Source organism: Oculina patagonica, chromosome 6 (assembly GCF_052425735.1).
Source record: "Oculina patagonica isolate OP01 chromosome 6, crgOcupat, whole genome shotgun sequence".
Lineage (NCBI taxonomy): Eukaryota > Metazoa > Cnidaria > Anthozoa > Scleractinia > Oculinidae > Oculina > Oculina patagonica.
Window position 1 is genome coordinate 8255092 of NC_135763.1, and position 15373 is coordinate 8270464.

General features: G+C 40.0%; 2 protein-coding genes across 2 annotated transcripts in view; one reads left to right on the forward strand and one right to left on the reverse strand.

Moving 5' to 3' along the window:
* The window catches only part of LOC144656437 (E3 ubiquitin-protein ligase listerin-like), a 30660-nt gene that overhangs the window by 3949 nt on the left and 11338 nt on the right, over window positions 1-15373 (forward strand). The window contains exons 6-16 of the mRNA XM_078516658.1: window positions 69-249; window positions 692-865; window positions 1590-1724; window positions 2297-2500; window positions 4090-4329; window positions 4920-5522; window positions 6371-6412; window positions 7483-7663; window positions 12290-12432; window positions 13361-13442; window positions 14450-14606. Coding sequence (XP_078372784.1) covers window positions 69-249; window positions 692-865; window positions 1590-1724; window positions 2297-2500; window positions 4090-4329; window positions 4920-5522; window positions 6371-6412; window positions 7483-7663; window positions 12290-12432; window positions 13361-13442; window positions 14450-14606 — 2142 coding nt within the window. The remainder of the gene's footprint in view (window positions 1-68; window positions 250-691; window positions 866-1589; window positions 1725-2296; window positions 2501-4089; window positions 4330-4919; window positions 5523-6370; window positions 6413-7482; window positions 7664-12289; window positions 12433-13360; window positions 13443-14449; window positions 14607-15373) is intronic.
* LOC144656444 (uncharacterized) lies at window positions 9282-10230 on the reverse strand. Its single transcript, XM_078516665.1, has one exon. It carries the CDS (start codon window positions 10097-10099, stop codon window positions 9404-9406), a length of 696 nt encoding a protein of 231 aa, XP_078372791.1. The 5' UTR covers window positions 10100-10230; the 3' UTR covers window positions 9282-9403.

Sequence of the window (15373 nt, forward strand, 5' to 3'; positions counted from 1 at the left end):
CTAAAGATCTATAGTGCTACCTGACATAATAGGTTTGAATTAAAAGGAACCTATGTTTTTTCAACTAGATTTGTTTCAGAAGAGGAGAGGGAGGCTAAGTATAACCGAGTGCTTTCATCCTCCATCTTGGGTCTTGGTCATCTGATACATGTGACATCGGACAAAGCCAGCACAGACATGGAAGAGCTTTATCTTAATGTACTACGACAGAACAAGTTTTGGAAATATGCAAGACACAAATCTCCTAATGTGGGTGTCCACTAATTTAAAACATTTAATTTTTATAAATTTAAACAATGAATAACTGGTAATTATTATCAGTTCAATTATTTTGTAGGCAAAAACAAAAACAAATAATCAGCAACTAAAAAGGTACAATGTACTTCTATTTTTGGCGAATGTCCTGGGCAATGTCAATGCTTCTTGAAAATACCGTTATTTTCATACTCTTTGAATGAATGCTAATGTTATGTACCGTATTTTCTCGATTAATTTTGACAGCTATATAATTAGACATTATTTTTAAAGCATATTAAACCTTTAATAATTGTCTAAGGGGTTGATTTTCAAATACAACTTGGAGACCCGGCGTTTTTTCGGGACCCGGCATTTAATCGAGGAAAATACGGTATTATGTGTATTGTAATAAAAATATACATTTTTGATAGCAAGTTTTCTTGTTATGCTGTAGGTGCGAGCTGCAGTGTTTTCCACAGTTAGCATCGCATGCGAGACACTTCCCTCTATGATGTCATCCCTTAGCTCCCAGGTCTCCCCGGCGGTGTTGTCAGCACTGGACGATTCTGATCCTGCAGTATGTCAACAGCTGTGGAATGCTGTTTTATCTGTGCTGAAGAATATCACAGTAAGAAATTAACTCACTTCCTGTTACTTTAAGTTGTTTACTCACTTGTTAATGAAGGAAAAGTGGTATTTCAGTGGTTATCAGGTGCATTGAGCTCCTTAAGATTTAGGGCAGAGCTACAATCCCTGACAAAAGTACTTGTGACACCTGTCAATAACAACTCATCATGAATGCCATGAAATAGAGACCCCCTCCCCTCCCCCCTTTACAATGTTGCAAGTAAGCAAGATAGGCAGCAATGGGAGGCATTGTCAGTATTTCATGCCTCTCAACATTGGAAAGGGGGAGAGGGAAAATTACTAGTGGAGGGGGATAGGGGATCTGAACCTCCCGCCTCCTGTGCCTTTTACTCCCCACTTCCCGTTTTTGTTTCTCCCCCCTCCCTTCCCTCCTCTTTATCTCATATCTATTGCAAAATGAAACAAAAGGTTGCCAAATCTTACTTGTTTTCTCCCATTTCCAGCCACCTTAGGAATCCCACTTCCTGCTCTCCCTTCTCCCGCTTCCCGCCCCTTTTCTCCTGGCCTTCCGCCCCTGTCCTTCTCCACTTTCCAGACACTTCCGTGTTTTAGGTGGGAAAAAACAGTGTCCCAAGAGGTCCCAAGAGGTAAGAGGTTTGTACACCTGGGCAAGACAGCTACTGGTTAATACACGTTAGGGTACATGTTTATTATTAGTGTCTATATATCAGTAAATTGTTTTAATTATTTTTTCTTAACAGCAGGACTGCTGGAAGCAAGTAAATGTCCGCAAAGCTGTTTTGCCGAAATTGTGGTCTGTCTTAAAAGATGGTGGCAGTGGTTGTGCTACAGTCATCTTTCCTCACTTGCTTCCTTTCTTAAGCAAAGTTCCTTCAGAGGTTTGTAAAATATTCTGCATTCTTCAAGTGGGATAGACAACGGTGATAAAAAAAAATAAAAAAATAATAAATAAATATGTTTATAGTGGTCATGTACTTAGCTTCATATCTCAACGAGATAGCTAGTTTACAGGCATGCCACTGAAACAGAAGAAACAAATAATTTTAAAATGAACATAACAAAGTTAAAAATCCCAACTGGCAGGAGGCAAGCCAGTTGGCTATATACAAAGCGTGGTCGAGGATTTGAACTCGGGACAACCGAGAAACAGATCCAGCTTGTGGCAGGGGCAGGTCTTGAACCGGGGAACTCCAGATTACAACACAAGCGCCCTTAACCACTCGGCCACGCTTGCCTCCTTGATGAATGGAGCTAAGAATATGCCAGTTCTTGTGCATTGTTACTAGCCAATTGGTGAGCTAGCAAAAAAGTTAGTCTTCAGCCCTGTTAGCTGAGTCCCTCAAGGTCTATTGTCCTAGTCTAAAAAAAATTAAATGATTGGATAAAAAATAAAACAGCATTTCTGTGTCTTCAAAACATTCTCTCTTGTTCTCTTCATGTCAACCCACAGGTGATTGGCAGTGGTTTAGGTTTCTACAGAGAATTCTTTACTAGTCTACAAGAGGGTCTGACAAAGGAGCGTGTGCAAAACAGCCCAAGTGAATGTTCAGCAGTAATTGGAGCATTTATGGAGTGCCTGAGATTCTGCCTTCTGCGTAGTTATGATGGTGATGGGCCAGATGTCACAGTGCAAGAATATTTGATCAAGGAACAGGTAGGAGGAACAGGCTGAAACAGGTTATTTTTAAAGGGGCACTACCATCGACATGTCTCTCTTTTTCAATCTAGCATTTGCATTGTACATGGATCGTTGTAACAATAAATTATTAAGCACTCTGCAAAAAAAATCTTGCAGAGACCATATTGAGCAAGGCACTTTTCAATCACATGCAAAAAGCAAGAAGTGATATAATGAAGAAGTAATCAGACTTCTCCAATCACTTGGATTAGAATTGACTTGTGTTTGCCTTTTGTATTTATATCTATTGCCAACGAGTCAGGCCTTCTGGAAGACCAGAAGGCCTGACGAGGTGGCGGAATATAGAGCCGCAAGAAGATTTGTATAATTATGCGAAAAAAATCTCAGAAACACTCCAAATCAATGTCGAGTAATGTAAGTAATGTAATGTAAGGTAGATCGTGACGACACAATTTTTGATGTTTTTAATTAGCCAATCCGTTCAGCAGAATCTGTTCAGCACGTGCACACTTTGTTGTAGTTTGGCCAATCAGCGCGCTACTAATTTGTTCAGCACGTGCATGATTCATTGGCAACTAAAATTCCCAGACAAGATGCGTCTCAGATAACAAAGAGGTTTCATATCTGTTCGCTTCAAAAAGCCAAAATTCCCGAACTAGAGATTGAAATACAAAAGAAACTTGATTTAAACTTTGTTTAGAATTTAATTTCATTTAAGATGAAGGCAAGAAATGCATTTCAAAGCTTCAAGATTTCCAGAGCTTCGAAAATTTCGAAGTCATACAAATTTGCATGCGTAATTAAGTTAGGTCTGGCTAAGTAAACAACACGGATTTTATCGCTTAGAAGAGAGTTTTATTTCGTTTCTTGAATTTATAAAATAAATTCCCTATACTACATTTTTTCCTGGTTTGTCCGGCTTTTTTTCTTGGGAAACAGGGCCTTTAATTTTCCTAAAAGCTGGTTGCCCGAACGCAATTTGCAGTGTCTCAACAAGAACAATTCAACGTGACATTTGAGACATCAGACATTGCGCGTGATGAATTATTCTCGGAATAATAAAATAAACTTGTTCCATCTTTGGCCACAAACTTGGCGCCCTGGCCAGGGCGCTGCGTTGTGTTCTTGGGCAAGACACTTTACTCTCACAGTGCCTCTCTCCGCCCAGGTGTATAAATGGGTACCGGCGAATTTACTGCTGGGGGTAACCTTGCGATGGACTGGCATCCCATCCAGGAGGGAAGTAGCAATACTCTTAGTCACTTATTGCTATGGAAACTGGGATAAGCCCCGGCTGTATGGGCCACAGTGACTTGGCTCGGACACAGACTTTACTTTTACCTTCGTGTACAGTCCCCCTTTTTTCTCAGTCTGGGAAGCCTGAGGTGAAAAAGAGCATGACTGGGACAACCTGACAGAATGCTGGGGAATAATGGACTAGCATTCCATCCACATGGGGAGGGGGGGGGGGGGTAGCAATACTCCTAGTCTCTTCATGCTACAGAGGCAATACTCCTAGTCTCTTCATGCTACAGAGTTAATCACCAAGAGTTACATGCATGGGCCACTTGTGCTTAGTTAATCACTTTACTTTTTTTTTCTAGCTACTTACAGTGTTGAAATCTTCTTTGGAAAAGCAAAGTAAACTGACACAGTCCACCCTGTATCCTCTTGTGGCTGACCTACTGTCCTATCTGTCAATCAAATCGGAAAATGATTCCAATTCAGAAGAGGGAGTGGAGGAGCAGAAATTGCCACAACAATTCTGCCACATTTTAAAATGGTTCTGGGAAGGCTTCAGTTCCATCTGCTTGGAGAATCTTAAAACAGCTACTGGACAAATGGTAAGATATGCTAACGAGAAGTTTCTATACCAAGTTATCCATGTGTGAATAGAGTGGTTTTCCATTTTGTGTCAAAGGTAATTATCTTATCCTTTGGTTTTGCATATCCATGCTCTGCGATTGGTTTGAAAGATTTGTACCACTTTCTTAGGCTATTAGAAGCGAAACCCAAACCTAACATGAGTCGTTCGCGCTTGTTTTCATTCACTATACCCCACCTAAGTGTAATTGCTTTGTGTTTTGAGTAGTTCACTGATTGTCTGTGTCCTTATTAAATAGACCATATTCATATTCTCGGTATTGGAAGTCCTGGAACTAGCTTGCAATGGAGGCTAATGAGGGGAATATCATTAAAAAGGAGCTTCATGTCATTTGCATTTGAAAAGATTACCCGCATGAGCCTCCATTGAACATGTATAATGCAGAGAATAGGAATATGGTAATATAGTAATAATTGGCCAGAGTGATTGCTTTGGTTTTGGTTTTATTAAACTCGTTTGAAAACCGCTCTATTACAGTTTGTAAATAAGCGGCTGCTAAGTTGGTAGATGACAATGATGATGATTTTCTAATAAATTTTGTTTCCACAGATTGATGATGAACTTATAAATTCAGTATCACATTGTTTGGTCACTTTAAAATGTCCCTCTAAGAAGAAGAAAAAACAACACAAAGTTGCATTTACAGAACTTTCTCCTTCTGAACAATTTGATAACGATTCGTCTGAGAGTGCAAACCCTCCGAGTGAGTCTTTGACAAGTTCTGTCAGCATGGAAGGGCTTTACAATGGTTCTCTTTTGGACTTGGTTTGCCACATTTGTTCATTGTGCTTGGATGAAATATCTCAAAACAATTCACTGCGGCATTTGAAGCTCCTTTCTTGCCTTGTTCCTTATTTTACATCAACAAAACTTATGGAAACATTATTAGATAAGACAAGTGAACAGTCTTCAATTTGTTCAGTGCCAGACAACAATAATTATGCAATGTTAAATGAACAATTTCTTCATCACACTATATTTCCTTGGATCAAGTCATCCCTTAAACACTGTCTTGCTTGTGGTGAGACTGGAAATGTAAGTGGTGTTTTCACCGACAGTAGATCTGTGGATTATCTCATTGCAATTTTCTGTGGCATCATAAGAACGTTACCATTCGTGAAGCAAGTGAAGTTAGTATCGGAATCCCTCCAGGTAAGATGTCTGCATCTGTTGGATTTGTTATCAATATATGTTGCATGGGAAGATGGGGGGGTGGGGGGGGGGGGAGTTACTCACTGTATTGGACTAGTTAGATTGGGAGGTTCTGCCCAAAAGGGGATGTTTCATGTAGATTGGATATTGTGGCTTGGAGAAAACATTAACTCACTCAGTTATTGAATAGAATTTTAGTTTTATTAGAGAAAAGAAACTTTCAATCTATCGTGTTTCCTCAACTGAATACATGTCATGTGTTTAAACAGGGGGGTCCTATAGCGAACAATACCGGGAAGCTCCACCTGAAATGAGTACCTCTTAGTCTTTTATAGTCAGGGAGCATATGTCATAAAATAAATTTCCGTGTGATTTTTATGATGAAAGCAAACCATCTACCTAAATGTGCTAAGGGAAACCTGAGGAACACAAAAAATGTTGTCAGCAATTTTGTAACCTGCACCGGTGGCCGCTATGGGGGTTCTATTTTCAGACCTATATGGCTCAACATGGAAATGCCGCTTGAATATAAAATGGCGTATAAATACAATTTACTACAATAAAATTACACATGCTCCCTGACTATAGGCTGGAGCAGAGGTATATAAAAGGGTAGGGATTTCACAAGTTGAAATACAGGACCCGACCAATAAATGAAAAATAAAAACCCTGATGATTTGTTGAGAGCCTTTTTCAATTGAACCATTGCAATTCCTTATTGACATCTTACCTTTAAAACTTATCTGAAGCCCTGAGAGTGAGTGTGAGAGAATGACAAATGCAGTTCACTGGATAGTATTAACAAAGTTCACTGAACACTTAATTGTATTGTTTTCTTCTCTGCCCAGCAAAATACAGCTGTCAGTTTCTTGTACAAAGTTCTCGAAAAGGTAAGAAGTGTATTTTAGTTTTTAGTCAACATGTACATACAATAATGTTCTTACTCAAGATTTTTCACCACTGTGAGGATGTAACAAATCCCTGGCTTATACCACCCTCAGTTAATCGCTTTTTTCGCATTCAATGGGAAGGGAGGGGGGGGGGGGGGGGGGGGGGGGGGGGGGGGATAAATCATAACTGGGCTGTACAGATATAGACTGTATAGTGTACAGATATGGGATGTACAAATATAGGCGCTTTTAGAGCGGTTTTCACTTGAGTGTCGAAAGTAAAATGCGTTTGCTTTGGTTTTGCATTACTACGCTTAGTGATTGGCTTAAAAATCTCGCGCCACTTTCTCAGCCAATCAGAAGTAAAACCAAAACCAATCGTGACTCGCTCGCGCACGTTTTCCCGCGCTTCGTGCCAGCCACATGTATTTGCTTCGAGTTTTGATTGGTTCACTCGATTGTGTGTCCTTTGTGATTGGCCAGAGTAATTACTTTGGTTTTGGTTTTACGATGCTCAATTGAAAACTGCTCTACCATGCGTGATTTACACGAGATAATTATACTGACATCCAGTGTTATTCTGGGCAGTGATTGTAAAAGCACTGTGAGCTTTGCGTATCAAGAAATGCGTTTCAATTTCGATAACAATAGGTTTTGTTTTATGGTCCAAAATTGACCCTATATGGCCATTTTAGAACAATGGCAGTAATAGCTTCTAAATACTCGCGGAAGTTTTCGAAATTTCCAATTACCATAAAAGCGGGAGACTAAAATGATCAGCAAGTCCGAAGGGAAGACAAATTCTCCCCAGAAGAGGTAGTACTGGTATTATTTTTTCGGTGCAAATGGTTACTGTGGGGTGACTGGTAGGGCGACGGTTACTGTAATCAAAAGTAAAAGGCTACAGAGTAGCTTACAAGTATGACATCGCCAATGTTTACTTTTATATCACTTTAAAGTTAGAATAACAAACAGACTTTTATGAATAAAAAGTTAAGCGAGGTTTCGTGTGTATAGCGTTGGATTACAACCAGGTTAGTGATTCATTTCATTTCTTTTTCTTCCTTCAGGGACTCCATTCCGAGATTCCTGGGGTAGTCAGATGGCTTCAAAGTACAGAAGGAAGTGAAAAACTTCTTGAGTTGTCAAGGTGTTTGGTTCTCCATGTTGGACAAGATTCAGCTCTCTCTGAAGAAGATCGGAATACTGTTTGGAAACTTCTCAAGTTATGCATTGTGACCAAAGGAAATGGTCAGTGTAGTTTCCTTTTTTTACTTTGTTGTTTGTCAACTAAAAGTTTAGTCTTGTCAGTCTTGTTCACAGACCCTCTATTTTCGAATTCGTTCCCAGGGTCGCTCCAGGGGATGGGAAGGATCGGAACGTGGGAACGAGATTGCCTCTAATTTCTCTAAAGGCGCTTTTCATTAGTCAGAACTTGACAGAACTGGCAGGCCGGTCCGGTGGTTTTGAATGTAAAATGGACCCTTTCCCATGAGATTTTTCCACGAATCCACCACAACAGTGTATAATATTTATACATTGACTGATTTGACAGGACAATTCTGACTAACAGCGGAATTCTGCTCTCGAATATACCGGTCTGGCCAGCCAGTTCTGACAAGTGAAAATCGCCCTAAAGTGAAGCAAAATATGAACCGCGGAGCTCTCGCTAGCTAGAAAAAGAAGACACGTGTGTGGACAGACTACTGAAAGTAGATTAAGATAAATTAACCATCGTGCCGAAAAGCTGTCGTTTTCGGGCGTTAGCCCTTCGGCTGAACAAAATGGAGGATTGTGGGTTTTGTTCTATTCTAGAGTATAGAGTTATGTCATTAGAGAACCGGTTAACTTGGTAACGGAGGATGCATGAAAAAAATAGTTAATTAAACGAGAAGCGTTCGCTTATTCCATGGGGAATGCTACAAAATGCTCGCGCCGTTTAAGTGAGATGATTGTTAGCATTCAACCGCGGTCAAACGAAAGAAATATGCAAAAACAAGAAAAGTACTTCAAAGATAAGGTTTTAATTTTCACAGTTCAAAGTTCGATACATTACTGGTATCCTGACGATTTACTAAGTTTTTTGGAGCTTTACTAAAAAAGTTCTACGTGTTTGAAAATAGCGATATGCGGGCCTGTCGGCGCCATTTGTCAAAGCACTTTGGTTCGGATGCGGAATATTTAAAAAGTAAAAACACTCGTTTACCTGAGGAAATGGGAATATGTTTACACTCAGCAACTATTTTATGTATCCTTGCTCAAACTAACACTTCAATGTGAACGAAATTCGCCTCAATAGAAAGAAAAGCTGCCTGAGACGTCTGACCGCGGTGAATGTTAGCATAATGTCCAAATTTTAATTATTACTATTGTTTCGCAATCTCTGTGGTTTCTTGTGCTTATGCTTATGCCACGGTGTCTCCAAGTGAAGAGAGGGACTGAAGACATGTGCGCTTATGCTTAAATGCAATACGTGTGGAAATAACCTGAGTGCCTCTTCGACCAACTTTACCGCAATTACTGAAATGATTTGCTTATAGCCCACTAATCGTACGTACAAGGAGAAGGCACATTCGCCCGATGATTCTTTTAACACTTTCGTCCAGCACTTTCTTTACAAAAATTTGTTTGGCATAAGGTGATTTGTTTCCCGTTAAAAGAGATAAGCCCTAGCAGGCTAGCACAATTTCCATCAAAGAAAAGTATAATTGTAAAAACCCTTTTTGAGATACATTTTTTCAAGGCCATGATTTATTTAGTAACTTCGTTTGTCAAATCACGACTCGCATGATTCGCTTTCAAAACGACACTCCGTTTCCACTTAACTGAAACCAGTTCATTAATTTTTATTTTAGTTTTATTGCTTCTACAAGCGGCTAAATTTTACAATACCTTGCAACTTACTATGACAATAGTAATATTGTTTTTATGCCGCGTTCTAAAGTGCGTTCTTCAAAGAGTTACCCGGCCAAGAAACCAGCCGAAATATTATCAGTTTTTAAAGTACTTCTTATAGCCCTCCACCATATTTTCTCGCCACTCGTTGAACTTTGTTGGTACAACTCTCTTCTGCATCCATTCCATATTAGTTTTCGGAATCCACCCATTGTACAGGTTGTTTGTTAGTCCGAACACTCGGCAGGCAGATTCTGGTTGTTTTTCATCTGGAACCACCACATAGAAGTTGCCGCCATTCGTCGCTCGAACAAGGCCATCTTCTCCTTCCGGCTTTGCTGGGTGCCATCCGTGTTTGATCAGCAGGAAATATGCTTGCTTACCATACCAATCGACCTCTTTACTTGGTGGAAGATACAAAACGAACGATCGATCTGTCAATGGCCAAGACAGAAGCGCCCGCATGTATGTTACGTATCCTCCACCGTCTGGGTAGGCTTCCAAAATCTCATGGTCTACGAAAGCTTTGTCCCAATCATTACGGGCTGACAGATTCTGTGGGTCTAACAACTGTAGGAAGACCTTGGCGGGGAAGGGCATGTCGACGGTGTAAACTATCTTAGTGGGAACTTCGTCACCATAAACGGTCTTGATCCAGTAAGTGTAGCCGGGGCCTGTTGCTGCTTCAGTCCATCCGTCGCCTTTTTCCAAGTCTTCTTTAAACCACTTGGCTCTCTGAAGCTCTTCTTCGTACGAAATAGTGCGGAACGACTCAGATTCTTTAGCCTGCATTACGATCAGCTTTTATATACGCGAAGACTACAGGTTTAGTTTGTTGGCGTCGTTATTTCTGTGAACTTGAATTACCATAATTAGTATATACCACACAAGTGAAATCTTTAGCTCTATTGAACATAACAATTCCCTTTGGGGTTTTCAGTGTTGTTGTTTGCATCTTAAAAGAGAATAGAATAGTGCTTTTCGCGCGCTCTGTCAGTAGTTAACTCGGAGGTAATTAGCAAAGTACTATTCACCTTGACTTCGGTGAATAATTGTTAATTATTCAAATGTAATAGAGTGACCTCTTAGGCTTTTTTGTCCAATCATGTGATGCTACTCTGATTGTTTCTTTCAAAATTATTTATTCAAAGTAATTTTTCGTGCATAAACAAATATAAACAATAGATTTTATTGTTTTGGAGTGGCTTCTTTCAGGGGCTCGTTGCTTTCGGGGTTTAAAAGAACCGTAAGCGTTTCTTTCGGGACAGGAGCATTTAGTAAGCTTGACTTTCAGTATTCTGCAGTGTAAACTGCATGTGCAATTTGTACAAAACTGACATTAAATAACGACATTTTTCGTTGTTTGAATATTTTTAAGTAAATAATAGCTTTAACTTTCAAAAATTCTTATTTCTTAAAAGCAGTAGAAACTATTCTCCGTATCTTTGTCAAATTATTGATAGAAACACAAGTGGAAGGCGAGTGTTTTGACAACTTTTTCGAGTTCCTTCAAACTTTCACGAGTGTTTTTATAACTCGATAGAAACACGGAGAAAATGTTTTCTATTTCTTTTAGCACATACCGAGAAGAAAGAAGAAAACACTTGTTTGTTGCTATTATCAATGAAAACTCCATCAACAGACTTCTGTTCCTTGGCCTTTTAACCGATGCCGTTTGTTTGTTTGCTCCTTTTGTTTGTTTGTTTGTGTGTTTGTTCTTTGTTTGTGTGTTTGTTTTTCTCAACCAAATCTACCAACCTTTTGAGTTAATGGGGCAGTATCACCAACATTTAGCGCTACCTGATGATCCAATGAAGGTGTTATCCACTCAACTCACTCAGTCCTCTTCGTGTCCTTGGGCACATAAGGCCGTTACCAGATTCCGCCACTGCTGCCTGTTCTTTGCAGTCTTTCTCAGCTCCCTTCAGCTGAGTCCGCTTTTCCGCATCTCTTTTTCAACTGTCCGCCGCCAGGTCTCTTTTGGTCGTCCCCTTGCTCTTTTCCCAGATGGAGTCCAGTGCAGAGCAACTCTGGGAATTGATGATGGATCCATCCTGAGGACGTGTCCAATCCAGCGCCACCTTCTCTCTTTTTCACCTCGGAGCTGATGTTGTTCGTTGAGGTTGCCCGGCGTAGCTCGGCGTTTAAAATGATGTTAGGCCAGAAGATGTTCAGAATGCGGCGTAGACACCGATTTTGGAATGTGTCAAGTTTGTGGCAAATGGCTTTTGTGGTGTTATCCACGGTACACAAAAAGATGGCGACTGGTACATTTACCCATAATTTTTGAGCGGACGTAAAACCTAAAAACGCTTATAGAATCGCACATAAAAGTTCTGAAAACTTCAAACGTAGCGTGATACGCAATGTTGTTAGTGTTGTCAGGGGCAGATTTTGGAAAAATATTTTTTCTATGTTTCTATTAGCTGTGTAATGTTTAAATAAATGATAATGGATTGATGTGTGGAGAGAAAGAACTCAGAAAAAAATTCTGAGTTCACAGATGGGACTCGAACCCACGACCTTCCGTACACTAGTCGGACGCTCTAACCACTGAGCTACTGAGAACTCTAATGGTGAGCAGTGATCATTTGTGGGTGACACAACGACTGCATCGCGCAAATCACATTATGTCAATGAACACACACATTTAACTGCATCACGCAGTCACGTAGTACTCTCAGAGTAAATAAATAAATAATAATAGATTGATGTGTGGAGGTAAAGGTATTACGGTAAAATGTACAGCACCCATCTTTGTTTCTTACGGTGGATTGGAAATCCACCTAAAGTGCAGACAGTGGTCTGACATTGCAAAAATGTACTGTAGTAGTCATGAAAACCTCTTGGAAAATACATTTATGCCTTTTGTTATTCAAAGGCTATAATTCTGTTAAATAGTTAGTGCACCTTAAAATTCTAGCACAGTTCACACAAAAACTTAGAAGATTTCTTGTGACTCTGTCCCTTTAATCCTTGCAGTTTCCAAGCTGGAAAACGAACTCGTGGACAAGATTTGTCAGCATTTCCTCAGGATTCTAAGACAAACCCAACACGAACATGAACATGAATTGCTGCTGTTGCTGAATATTTTACAGTTGTTTCTTGCTCATTGTGAGCAAAATGTAAGCCCCTTTATTTTGATACTTTATTTTGATCTATGTTTCTATAGCGAGATCAGAATCAAGGGTTTGCATGTTCAGGAAAAAGTTACTTAGGAAGAAAGACAATAACCACAATTAAATAAACTTATGGGCTTATGTTTAAGCCAGGTTTACACGGGCAATTTTTATGTGAGAAATATAATTGATCGTGTAGATGACACAACAATTATTTGTCGGCAGTCCAAAGTTTAGTGCGCCAGTTATGACATTGGACAGCAGAGATACGCGCAGAGATACGCGCCCACAGTGCTCAGTGGGAGTTGGAGAGATTGGGGACCACATATGCTGACGCAATATTTGCCACATTTTATGTGACGAGTCGTGGAGACGAGCACCCATCGTATGTGACATCTTATTTTTGTCACATAAAAGCTAACTCGCCAGCTTGTCAACAAATTATTTGTTATTAAAATTGGCATTTTTTTTATAAAAGTTGCCACATAAAAATTGCTCATGTAAACCCGGCTTTAGTTATGGCCCCGATTAAAAGCCCGGCCCCTGTTGTAGAGCTTGTTTCAGTTGTATTTTACGTTGTTGGAGAATGCCCAGAGAGCAACTGTAGAACTTGTTTTGGGTTTTGCCGTTTTTTGCGCCCCTCCCCATGCATGCCGTTATGTTTAGAGAGTTTTACTATGTGGTGTTCTTTTTTGGACCAAATAGTTTCAGTCAGATGAATCTCACCGAGGTCAAAGAATTTTCTATTGCCTCGTGTGGACCCCGATTTCCTATCTAGGGGTAACGCTCAGAAGGAAATCCTGAGTTATTTTCTAGCACTTTGAATTACATTACAGTTTAGCGTTAATTCTCTACATTCCAGCTGTAAGTGTTAAGCAACACGTGCAGTGTTATTTTCTAATTTAATGAATATCGTTCTGTTTCTACTTTTCAGCCTAGTGATATTGTGTCTTCGACCGAAGAGCTTCTTCTAGCTGTCTTTCAACTACAGTTGGTTGACATGGTCTCTTATTCATGTAAGGCATAGGATTCAATACATGAGGGTCTGAATGGGGTTAACCGACTACCGACAAAGGGCGAAAAATATAACCGACAAACGACAAAATAATTAAATTTTAACTGACTACCGACATGTGGACCCCCCATTCAGACCCTCATACATCACTTCAAGCATGTTTCCATTTATCTTTATTCATGACCTTAATGTTGGCCCATTGGGTTCAAGCTCTGGCAGGGGGTCATTGTGTTGTGTTTTTGGCAAGACACTTTACTCTCAAAGTGCCTCTCTCCACCATACGATATGTAAATGATTGCTGTTGGATGTGTAAATGCTGGGGGTACCCCTGCGATGGACTAGCATCCCATCTAGGGGAAGTAGTGACACTCCAAATCGCTTCATGCCACGGAAACCGGAATAACCGCCAGAAGCTGTGGGTCACGAAGCTCACCATAGCTGGAAATAAGAACAGCCTATCAAAAAATCGGGTCGTGTTTTTTTTCTCGCCTCTCGTTTCTTGTAGAAGCACGATGGCCAAATGGTCAGTGCGTTAGACTTCAGAATCAGAAGTCAAGAGTTCCGGGCCAGTAGTTGTTCAGCTTGTGTTGTTGTGTTTGTTTTGTAAAGTCCTTCTTTACTCTAGCCTGTTCCAGTCGTTCGGTTAGTTGGGAGCAGTGCGAAAAACGGGATTAGCGCGGAGACGGGCGAGTGGAAAAATAACCCTCACTTAATATTTGGCTCGCCGTTTTCCGCGCTGCACCACAACTAACCGAACGCCTGCTAACTTTACTCTCACTGTGCCTCTGTCCATCCAGGTGTATGAATACATTTAAATACTGGCAAATTGTTAAGCATTCAAAGGCAACCTGATAGCCAGCGATTGACCAACAACCCCTGTACGGAGAATATCAATGCCCCTAGTAGCCACATGCTATGAAAGGCAGGGTTAAGGGCCTACCTGATAAGCCACTAGGCTCTTTAAAACACCTATAGCATTGCTTGCCTGTTTTATGTTTACTTTTCCAGCTACTGTGACACAGTCCTTGACGGAAACGTGGCAAACTGGATTAAAAGTGTACAGGCATTTTCCTTCTGAAGTGGATTGTAATCCGTGTGAAACACTTCTACTTAAAACAGCCGTGCTCGTTCAGGAGGAGTTGAAGAAGGTCGAAACACTCGAGAGGTAACAAGAGTAGCTTTTTGTAAAACTTGGTATCAGGCATAACTAATCGATGATCAATAACATCAATTGGTAATCAATGAGTAATCGATGGGTAATCAGTTGATTAGTCATTGATTATTGGCGATGATCAATAAGTAATCGATGAGTAATCGAAGCCCAAAAATTTTGTGGCCTATCGATTACTCATCGATGACATCGATTACTCATTGATGTAATTGATTACTTATTGATGTTATTAATAACTCATCGATGACCCATCGATTACTCATCAACTATTATACTGCACACAAAAGACACATTTTTTTGCTTTTTGCTTTTTTTTTCGTTTGTGTTTTTATTATCTGTGTTAGACATATTTTTCTTTTTAACTGCCGTTCCTGTTGACGAAACTACGCCTTCATTAAAGGTCAAATAACCTTCCAGCATGTCGAGACGTAAATAAGTGCTGATCACAAAAACAGATTTTTCTTAACTGTGCAATATTTCACTTTACCCAACTCTTTATTCAATGACAAAACAACCTAACAGGAACCAACCAGCCTGAAAATGAAAAAGCAAGTACGCTGATAAGAATCGACTACGTGGTTCAGGTTATAGATTTTGTTCAGTAGATGTCCATCATGTTCATCAGCAGTTACATTACACACCGGAATGAGATGATATCGATGAGTAATGAATGAAATCAATGACTAATCAATGCAATCAATGACTAATCGATGCAATCGATGACTAATCGATGACCAAAAATTTTGTGGCCTATCGATTAG

Coding starts and splice junctions, on each gene's coding strand:
- LOC144656444 (XM_078516665.1), bottom strand. CDS start 10,099: ATGCAGGCTAAAGAATCTGAGTCGTTCCGCACTATTTCGTACGAAGAA.